Source organism: Phoca vitulina, unplaced genomic scaffold (assembly GCF_004348235.1).
Source record: "Phoca vitulina isolate PV1807 unplaced genomic scaffold, GSC_HSeal_1.0 scaffold76, whole genome shotgun sequence".
Classification (NCBI taxonomy): Eukaryota; Metazoa; Chordata; class Mammalia; order Carnivora; family Phocidae; genus Phoca; species Phoca vitulina.
Genome location: NW_022589779.1, coordinates 723,734 through 734,669, shown reverse-complemented (window position 1 = coordinate 734,669; position 10,936 = coordinate 723,734). Strand labels below are relative to the sequence as shown.

Below are 10,936 nucleotides of genomic sequence, written 5' to 3'. Positions count from 1 at the left end.
GAGCCTCGGGCCGCGGGGAGGTAGGAGGAGCCTCGGGCCGCGGGGAGGTGGGAGGAGCCTCCAGCCAGGGGGTAGTGTGGGAGGAGCCTTAGGGGGAGGATCGGGGTGGAGAAAGGGGCCGGGCAAAGCCGGGATGGAGGGTTGGCCACGCAGGCGCGGGGGGCCGCGCCGAGAACCCCACGCGGGAGCTCCTGGAGTCTCCAGCCACCGCTCCTCACTTCACTGGAGAAGGGGCTGGGGCGGGGAGGGAGCTAATAAAGAGTGAATGAGCGGCAGCCGCTGTGGCGGCCGGAGTCAGCCCGAGCAGCACCGGAGCCGTGCGCCCGGGAGGCGGCGAGGGGAGGCGGTTCGCCTGGTCCCTCCCACCCGCCCCTCTTTCTCTCTCTTCCTCCAGCTGGTCCCAGAACCCTGCTGGGTCCGGTCCCTCTGCCCCCATCCCGCATTCTTCCACCTCCTCCGCGTCCCACTCCTCACCTAGGGCGCCCCGAACTGCCATGGGTTAGGGTGGGGGCCGCGAGCCGCGCGAAGGACCAGCCCGGTGCATCCGCCGGGGGGCGCGGAGCCCGAAAGCCGCCAGCCGCTCGCGGGCGCCGGGCATGGGGAGTGTGGTGTGAGCCCGCACCCGGAGAGGACGCAGCGGCTGCGGAGACAGGCGCGAGGAGGAGAAGAGCGGTGGATTGCAAGGACCCGAGGGAGGAAGGGAGGGACAAGAGGGTGGGGAGCTAGGAAAAAGTGAAGCTGGGAGGAGAAGGCGGCGGAAGGTGGGGATTGATGCTTCTGTTTTTTGTTGCCGCTGCTGCCCTCGCGCTGGGAGCCGAGCCGGAGGGAAGGCGGTGGAGAGATGATTGCAGAGTTGGTGAGCAGCGCTCTGGGGCTCGCCTTGTATCTCAACACCTTAAGTGCGGATTTCTGCTATGATGACAGGTAAGGGGTCGGCGGGCTGCGTGGGGACTCCGCGGTGGCTCAGAAGCTTCCCACTTTAAGGCTGAAGTGCGTCTTGGAGGAACTGGTCCAGTACCTGAATTGAAGGTTTAGGAGACGCGTAAACAACACCCGGAGCAAACACCGGGGAAGCGAGCGCGCTGGGCGGTCTGAAGGAGTTTGGGTTCCTAGTTTGCAGCAGGTTCTTTCTCTTGCTTATTGGCTGTTGGCGAACGCGTAAGTTTCTTATCGGAAATCGCAGCAATTTGGGGAATTGTTAATGATCGTATTAAAAAAAAAAGTCTTAGGTATTTGTTGGTGCACATTGAGCGATTTTACGTCTGGGCTGGAAGGAAGCCGCTCCTCGCCTCTTAATAGATCTTCCCTGTAGCGTTTCCTTTTATTGATGGGACGCTTTATTTCCCGAGGAAAAAACACACCTTTGGCAGTTACCAAAATAGTGGAAGGAGAGAATCGTACTCTGCTTCAACTTTCCCGTTTGACGTGTATGGTACTTTACTTTGAGCCAAGATAATGCTGCTGATGCCTTTCCGGCTCCCCCCGCCTCGCTCACCAATCGATGGAGTAGCACTTTATAGAAGCCTGGGCTTTCATTTCTGTTTGGGAGTTTTACATTAGACGTTAGCGATTCTTTTGTGCTAATTGGGGAAGAAGACGCCCCTAGAGACTGAAGTTGTCTTCTGCATTTGGGCTAGTTTGGGTGGCTAATGAGACCTGAACTGTGTTGTCAAAGAAACTGCATCGATTTCTGGAAAATGTCACAGTTGTGCTCGTGTCTCTATTTTTAAAATGTTGTTAGTGTTTAGAAACTGATGAAAAGCTCCAATAGCCATTAGGGAAAATTCCAATTTGTGCCTTTCCGGTGACTTAATCTGATTACAATTAAAACAGATGCATAATTAAAATATATTAGGGAGAACAGCACGCCTGGCCAAACTTATTAACCATCCTGGGGTGTTTCATGCTCCATTGAAATGAAACCATCCAAAAAGTGAGCACAGATTTACTTTGACAGCTTTTCAGCAGCCTCTCTGGGCTATGGAAAGTGAATGGATCCCCAGGGTCAGGGCAAGGCAGAGAGTGAACTTAAGCAAAGTGGTTGATAGGGGAGGTGAAGGCAGAATCTTCTCTGGGTGGTAATTAGCCATATTCTGTATTCTCTGGTGTGCCCACTCTCTGGCTAAAAGCATGTTCATGGATATATGCTTGAAATCTGTGAATCTTTGTTTACACCCACATGTCTGTTATGAGATCCCCTGTTAATAGGTGCAATGAAATAAAGCAAACTCTTCTTAATGCATTTTATGTAGTGTCTGTCAGAGATTGGTTGATAAGGAAGCCACCGTTAGACATAAACTTTTCTTCAACTTTTAAGCAGTGTATAGATTTTAGCAATTATGATACATGCTCTGAGAAATAAATGGTCTTTGTGTAAGAGTGAGGTGAGCTGCTCTGTTCCTTCCACTTCTGTGTTACTGTGCACCTGCTATTTCTAGGGCATGCGAAGAAAAAAGCTCTTCCTTCCAAAGATGGGTGACTTTTCACTAAAATGAGCTCAGGGATGATCTGGGCAGTTCTTGGTTCTGTTGGGGACAGTTTGAGAAGTAATCATTTAAACTAAGAATAAAGAGTTTGGAAAAAAAAGCAACTTACTGTAGTACAGTAAGTACTGGAGAACACTGTGATGAATCAAGCATTCCCAGCGTATGCTATCCTTTATTGCTGTTCAGTTCTTTAAAAAGTACTTATCAGAAGGAAGTATCCTGTAAAAGATGAAGGCTTGAACTAAACTAAATTCGCATATACATTTTTCTGTAGATTTAATGCTTATTATGTGTTCTTTAATCATCAGTCAGTAGTGTTAGGACTTTGTAACTTGGGGAGAATAGTGCCAGTGAGATGATAAATTAGTTGTACTTTGATGGTGGGCAATTGTAAGTTCTTTACATGTTATAGCTTGGGTTGCAGTGTTAAAATTCCTGACTTCTATTTAGCTACATAGATGAACGTCGATGAGTTGTCCATATCATCTAATTGGTAGCTTGCTCAATATATGATATATTACTGTTATGATGTTGAGAGCCTGTCAATATAAATTACACTTTGCTACAACTTGGAAATGTATGTTAGTCTAATTTTCTTAGTAGCAGAACTGCATATGCAGTCCTATACTCTTAAGAATGTGAAGTCTTAACAGAATCAAACTTGGTTTTTATGTATCCTAGAAATTCTGAAATACCTATTAATAAGAGCGTGGAACTTGCTGGATGTCTGCATAGCAGGCACAGGTGATTCACTGCCAAGGTGCTCTGTAAAATGTGGCTTTTCGGATATACTTTTTATCTACTTCCTCTAACTCACTGGTATGTGGAGCTGGAAGAGAGCTGGGGAGTCAAGTGGAAACTGGAGGATGATGATAATGTGTTTACTTCCACTGCTCCATTTCAGACTACAAAGACTCAAGTTTAAAACGTTGTGTAAACTGCATCTGTGGATTCCACTGCGCTCCCCCCACCCCCCACCCCAGGAACTTTGTGAAATAGAGTTCTAGAAGGAGAGAGGCCAGTGCTGGGAGCAGCTCACAAGGAAGGAGATGGCTCTTACGCTTGACTTGTTTAACTAAATCAAGACTCTGCATTTTAGCTGAAGAATCTGGCATTTGCTGTAGGAGGGCTTTATATTGCTTCAGCTTAAACATTATTGCTGTGGTACTTCTCAAAGTTATCATTTCTTTTAAATATAGTGATCAAGTTTACTTTGTAAACTATATATATAATTTCTTTCACTGTTTGATGTAGCTTGGTTGAGATTAAGTGGTAATCTGAAACATTTTCATAGCAAAATCAATTTCCCTATGGGAAAAGTTAATATTTTACAAGTGTTTTTATGCTAAACTTAAGAATATGGCTAGGATGTGATGAAACAAACAGAAGAGTAGAATTCATCATATCTGATGAAAAAGCATATATAGTTTCAGCTTCATCCCCCCCTTCATCCCCTTGCCTTCAGTCTAGTCATGATTGTATTGAATCTTAAATTGTGGTTAGAGTACAACTGGAATGATAAATATACAGTCTTTGCCAAATTTTAAGTCATGATGAATGTGACTTCTTGAAGGACCCTCTCATTTTCTGGAGAAATTTGGTGTTTAGGTCAGTGGAAAAAAACTTGGCTGATCCAAGTTCTGTGCTCTCTTATATATTTATCGAGGATAACATTGCATCATTTTCACTATATCCACTTTAAAAGTACTATTATAAGTTTTGCATAGAGATAACACTAAAAGAGGAGTCCATTTACTTCAGAGCAGCAGAAGGATGCCATCTCTGTTGTTTTGCAGTCTGATTTCATTTTGCACATATCACCTACTTGATGGCAAGCCTTTTATGATGTATAATAAGTAAATAAGAAGATAATACACCTAATAAATATTTTTATTCTTGGGTGAATAAAATCATGCATTCTTAAAAAAAGATAATTTGAGTTTTTGGAAGTGGGAAGTGGGTTTGTGGCTGCTTTGAAAATTGTTTTCCTTATTGCCCATTTTACATTTGTTCAACCCAACCTTGATCATTAACATGACCTTTGGGTTTCTTAGCTATCTCATTGTTCAACAATTGCGTGAAATTTGGAGGAACAACTCCACAGCCGAAATTTCTATTTTAGAATCAAAACTACTCCAAACTCTTAATAGCACATTCCTAATTTATTCATTTGGATGTAAATATAAATCTGTTTTTATAGAGACATAAGTTAAAGTCATAAAGATTTTGATTCACAGCATTTAAAATGAAAGAATGGAGGATTTAAGGCATGATAACTTCTTTTTTTTAAAACCATTTTTTCCTTAAGATAGTCAACTATTCCTTCTACTTGGCCTTTTAAAGTTATTATCTGTTTGGGTTTTGACCTGGTATGATAAGAATCCCTTATGAAATGAGCAATCACTCTGTTAAGTTCCCTCTAAAAAATTCTCTCTAATAGACTTGCAGTGGGCCAATCTGGGATTGTTATCTTAAAATTCTAGTATGTTCAACCATTGAAGTCATGCTTGGTATTTAGTAAAATCATGTTTAGGAGGAGTTACTCTAAGATCAAAATATATAAGGAAGGATTTTGCTTTGTATCAAAGGTTGTCTCCTCAGGTCTTTATTGGAAGAAGTTAGTGGGCACAAGGGTGCTATTTTACTGATTTCCTTCTGAGTTTATGATACACTGAAAAATATGCAAGTGGTTATAGTTTATAGTTTATGAAATATTTTAATACGATATTTTACTTTCTAGCTAAGTTTAGTCAAATCTATGCAGAACAGGTTCATTTTGCTGCTTGAACAAGTACATCTCTTCATAGTAAATTAAGATTAAGTGAAGCCAGGATGGACCACTTTGCCTTACTTTCAGTGAGCCTGTCACATGGGGTTTATCCTAGCAAATGACCCAAATACAAGCACTGAATGGACATGTATAAATGCCATAGGGAAAATTACGGCTTTAACATGAGTTAGGAGCACAGCTTGTCTTCTGAATCCCTCTGTTGCTGTTCTGTACGCTAAAAGCACTTATTTAAAATGCCCATGATGTTATAGCTATTTATCATAGGCAAAGGGTACATTTCCTCTGGAGCAGCCACCTTCATAATATGAGGAAAGGACAGAGTTTACCCTTGTCACTCTGAAAAATGACAAACCTTATAACACTATTATTTTCACTTAATATGCTTTTAACACAGTAAAGTTTACCTTTTAAATTTTTTGGTTTTCTCTTGTAAGCTAAATATTATGTCAGCTTTGGGTCCCCACTTTAATGGCTTCACAGAAGTGACACGTGTGGCAGCCTTGATGGAAAGGACAGATGGGTTGTTGCATGTTAAGACCCCTCCTCTATGAGTAGCTGTCCTCATTTAGAGCCTGGTTGAAAAAAAAGGGGGGAGGCATATCACCAGAAACTGTGTGCTTTCTGTTTTTCGTAGGATGAAGAAGGCATAATATACTGAATAATTACGGATGTAATTGTGCACAATGCTAGATGGCTTCTTTGAAGATTTGATTTGTATGTACTTTTGAGGAATAAATGACTCCAATAATTCACTAATTATGAATACTCCGAAACACAAACGTCTTGTATATATGGTGCATAATACAAACAGCAGCTGTTCACCCTTGTCAACAAAGCATCCCTACCTGTCTGTCCTTGTCCTACCTGTACTGTAGCTGGTGTCGTAAAGTATTTGAATCTGGGAGTCTGATGATAGACTTGTAAAAATGCTGATAGATTGTCCTTTAGCAGAATTTCACTTGCAGTTAGTCATGTTTATTTTGATTGATACTCATATTTTAAAACTTAGATTGGGACTCTTTTGGCTTCTTTCCCAGAACAGCAGTGCTGAGGATCCATGGTAGGTCGTTTGAACTGGCCTTGTTATTGGTCTGGTGCTCACTGGCACTGTGTTCATACATGTAGAAGCTTTGGAATACCTGTCCCCAATTGTGTCCTTCCTGTTTGTCCAGATCAGTTGTTTTCCTTGGAGGAAAACAGTGGTTGAACACTTTGAGTTAACTAGATTTGCCTTGACTGGTCATAGGGATCGAAGACTTTTGCCTCAGAGATTTTTTTTTTTTTTTTTTGGCTGTATTTTCTAGGCAGATAATTCTATCAAGATGCAGCTCTATCAAATTTCTATTGATCTCTTTTCCTCCTCTGACAGTTTAACTTTTCAATCATATTTGTCAGTTTCTCTGGTACTCAAGATTTCCTAGAATCAAAGGTATAAATGTTCATTTCAGCCTTTTAGAAACTTTTGGGGATTACAGTTTGGGGTTCAATTATAACCTTTTTTTTTTTTTTTCTTACAGCTAAATAGGAAAGAATCGAGTAAGCCTACCCACTCAGGAAAATTTTGAAGAAGGCGGCAACACTGAAATGATTTGTTTTCAAGATGCTAACATGAAAAGTTGCTTTCCTGTTTTTAGAGTAATTTATTTTCTTTGAGGGCATTTCTTAAGGTGCAGTTAATTTGAACAACTAGAAATGATTGTTTTAAAGATGAGATGGGCAGAGAGATCTTTATTTGCTCAGGTCTAAAAAATTAATATGGAAATGAGATTAGAACTGAACATTCTAACTTCACCTTTAGATTCCATTTTATTGTGGGATTAAATGAAATTCCTAAAGGGTATACACATGCCACGTTGCTTGAGGGCAGCGCTACAGTATCTATTTTAAGAGTACCTTGGTATTCGGTAGAGGAGATGTTGTTTGGCTTATGATAATTTGATCTAAGCTTTGGTTTCTTGATTTCTTTGCCAGGGCATTGTGTGATATCAGAGTGAGGCAGGGTATGAAGCATGGCACAGCATGTAGTCATAGTGAAGGAGATTGACTAAATTACATGATTTGTCAAATGAAACATACATCAGTGCCCTTGCAGTAACATCTGTGTGCTAGGTGTGGTGGCCGGTGAAATGTTTCTGTCAGATCCCTTTGTCTTTGATGATTACCCTTCATTTCTGTGGCATTTGTTATAATAAATGTGTCATTATTCCACGGAAACATCATGGTAAAAAAAAAAAAAAAAAAACAAGTTCACTACAGGTTTATGATTGTGATTTCATTAGGAAACAATGTATAAAAAAATAGTGCTGTGGGGTAAAGGAATTTACTGACGTTTGAAACTGAAAAATTCACAAGTTTTGATAATGAAAGTTTTTTTTTTCCCTGTAATTCCAGATTATTGATTTCTCTAGAAGTAGAAAGTTTTGACTGTACTCTCCTAGAAATTCTCACTTGGCATCATTTAGGAGTATTTTAACTTCAAAGGATGTGTTATTTGCTGAAGAGTGGCCACTGGGGCACAATATGGCTCTTGACATTTTGAACAGTGTTAAATGATGGTACTGAAGTATTTCAAACAGCCATGTTTCAGCATTGTTTAAAAATCCAGTGGGAAAAATGGCAATCCATATAAGCCTGAATTCTTGGAATTCTTTGGGTATTAATTTTAAATGCAGTTCACAAGTTTGCTTTTTATAAAATTTTTTACAGCTGTGTCTTAGAAATTTTGTTTTCTTTTTTGAATTGCTTGTAAGCATTCTATTAAGAGACTGCAAGGATGCAGACCATAGCCTTGTTTTTGCTTTCATCTCTTAGTTGGGTTAGATGCCTATGTTGAGGACATTGTTATAAAGCATATTATTATTGAATTTCTATTATAAACCCTAGATTATAAGACTAGTCTGTGAGAGAGGCAGGTAAGTAAAGACACTGTGGAAAGAGTAAACATCTTGTTTTTGTTAATTTCCAATTTGTTCCACCATGAAGGCAGGTCTACCCAGCTTTCTTTTCTGTTAGTGACATCTCTTGGATTAATAATGAAAGTCAGTAGTTTAATTCTTTATAATGTCAGTGCATGTTGAAGTGATATCCCTGCAAATTGTGTCTTCAATGGGAGGTGACTTAGGTGGTGGCTATAAAGATTACATTCGTAGGCTTGACCACTTTTCTTAGTTTGGAGAAGACGCTTTGTCATTACAAAGCCATTTGGGAGAAGTGGTTGTTGAGGTAGGGCTGGCAGCTAAAATGTTCATCTGGGGACCTTTCTCATTGTTTCATAAACTGTCTTTTGGCTACTTCTGCTTTCCTATCTTCAGGTTTTTAAAGGTATTGTAAATACTGAGCCTGCTGCCTTGGATTGTAAAAGATGTCTTAAGTCTGAAGGTAGAAGGCTTGGGTCCAAATATTTTGTCAAGTGTACTTCTTTTAGAATAGGACGATGTTCCCTCCTCCTCCAAATAATTAACTATAGGACTGCTCTCTCAAAGCCGTTGAAAAGAGCTCATTTTGACAAAGCAAGCTTCTAATGACAAATTTTCCAACTACAAATTTGCAGAAGAAAAGTTCTCAGATGATGAAGAAGTTTAATCAGGCAAAAAGACATTTTTATTTGCAGAAATGGGCCCTTTAGTGGGAGGCAATTATTTACAGCTGATGTGAAAAACTGGTATACCTGAATTCATTTGGTAAACCTCATTTAAAATAGGAAGGTTAGTCTGTTGAAAAAATATGGTGCTGAATTGTGTCACCGAATTTATATTAAAGAAAGAAGGTTTTATACTTAAACCCACTCCTACAGGGTTATGTACTGATTGAAGCAAAGAAAATGTGAATTTGAGATTTAGAGGGAATCTATGAAAGACACCAGTGTGTAGCCTGAAATTACTAACTATACTTTGCCACAAATGCAAAATATCCCATTTTATTTAATTTAATTTAAACAGCCATGTTTCAGCATTTTATTTTATTTAAAATATCCCATTAGAAATGATCTCTAGGTTTGCTTCCTCCACCTCTATATTTAAGAGTCTTTGTATTTTTTCTTTTGAAAACAGTGCTGTTTTGGCATTTGTTCCATGTTGAACAGAAAATGAAATTTCACTGTTTTAAACCTCTTGTATGTCATCAACAGAAAAAGTGTAAGCCATTTCTGAGAGGGTATTGAGTAGCTACTTCTGAATTCGTGCCTGACAAGATTGAGGATGCCCATGACAGGCAAGGGGGTTTTAGACCTGCTACTCTCATAACTTGCTCCCTGCCTTCATCCTTTGATATGGATGATTGCCTTTTAGAAACTCTTTTAGAATGCAGTTTAAATCGCTAGTTTCTTGGAGTCAGATGGATCACTCTGATTCTCCTAAAGCAACATTTCTGAGCTGGGCCTCTTGTTGGATCTCTTTCCATCCAGATATATATGTACATATCTCTAGATCGGTGCTTCCCAAACTTCCTTCTGGGGCGTGAAAATGTAGGTTCTGAGACAAATCAAGAAACAGACTCTTAATAATAGAGAACAAAATGATGGTGACCAGAGGGGAGGGGGTGGGGGGGATGGGTGAAATAGGTGATGGGGGTTAAGGAGGGCACTTGTGATGATGAGCTCTGGGTGTTGCATGGAAGTGTTGAATCACTATATTGGACACCTGAAACTAATATAACACTGTATGTTAATAACTGGAATTAAAATAAAAACTTTAAGAAAAGAAAGGAAAAATAGATAAATTAAAAAAAAGGCAGGTTCTGCCTGGAGTGGGCCTCAGAGTACATTTCTGTCTTTTTCAGGTGCTCCAGCTGATGCTGGTGCATGGACCACACCTTGAGTAATAAGGCTCTGTTCCATTTAAATGTATTACATCAGGGGCGTCTGGGTGTCTCAGTTGGTTGAGCGGCTGCCTTTGGCTCGGGTCATGATCCCAGGGTCCTGGGATCGAGCCCCGCATCGGGCTCCCTACTCAGCGGAGAGCCTGCTTCTCCCTGTCCCTCTGTCTGCCGCTCTGCCTACTTATGCTCTCTGTCTATCTCTGTTAAATAAATAAATAAAAAATCTTAAAAAAAAAAAAAAATGTATTACATCAGCTCAGTCCGTTTCACAGACATTTGGAAAGATTGCCTAAATTCTTGGATGGAATAAGATTGAGGATAAGGTGCCTGTTCTCTGTGTGTGAGTTTGGACATTTTATTTAATCTTTATGTATTGTTTTCACATTTGTTGAGTCACGACATCTTCTTTAAATTGATCAGATGGATTTGAGGTATTGTGTAGATTTTGACAAGGTACAGAGCCTATTGAAATTCTAGGAGATGATCTCTATTGAAATATCTGTCACCATCTTGTATTACAATATCATCTTCTTTGTAACATTACTGGGGAGACAGATGTTGGATTCTGATTTTGACAAATAAACTGATATGCATTTGCCTTAGGCTTTGGACTTGACAAATACTGATGCCTACACCGAGTCTCTGTAGTCAGTGCCTTTATCGGTTTGTACTTCTGTCGAACAATCCCTTGTAAGGAAACTTGGCTTACGTTGCATGAAGACTTTACAGACTTCAGGCAGGCAGCAAGAAATAGATGTTGAGGCAGCTGAGGGTAGGCAAGATAATGATTTCTTAGTGATATTCAGGCATTAGATGATGCTGTTATGGGAAAGTATCCGCATAA

General features: G+C 40.2%; 1 protein-coding gene across 2 annotated transcripts in view; it reads left to right on the top strand.

Moving 5' to 3' along the window:
• The first annotated feature begins 394 nt into the window (after positions 1–394).
• Positions 395–10,936, top strand: part of TMTC2 (transmembrane O-mannosyltransferase targeting cadherins 2) — a 389,588-nt gene continuing 379,046 nt past the window's right edge. The window contains exon 1 of one of the 2 annotated variants that reach the window (XM_032393772.1): positions 395–924. In XM_032393772.1, coding sequence (XP_032249663.1) covers positions 842–924 — 83 coding nt within the window. In that variant the 5' untranslated portion in view covers positions 395–841. The remainder of the gene's footprint in view (positions 925–10,936) is intronic. The other variant, XM_032393770.1, reaches the window with a different exon arrangement.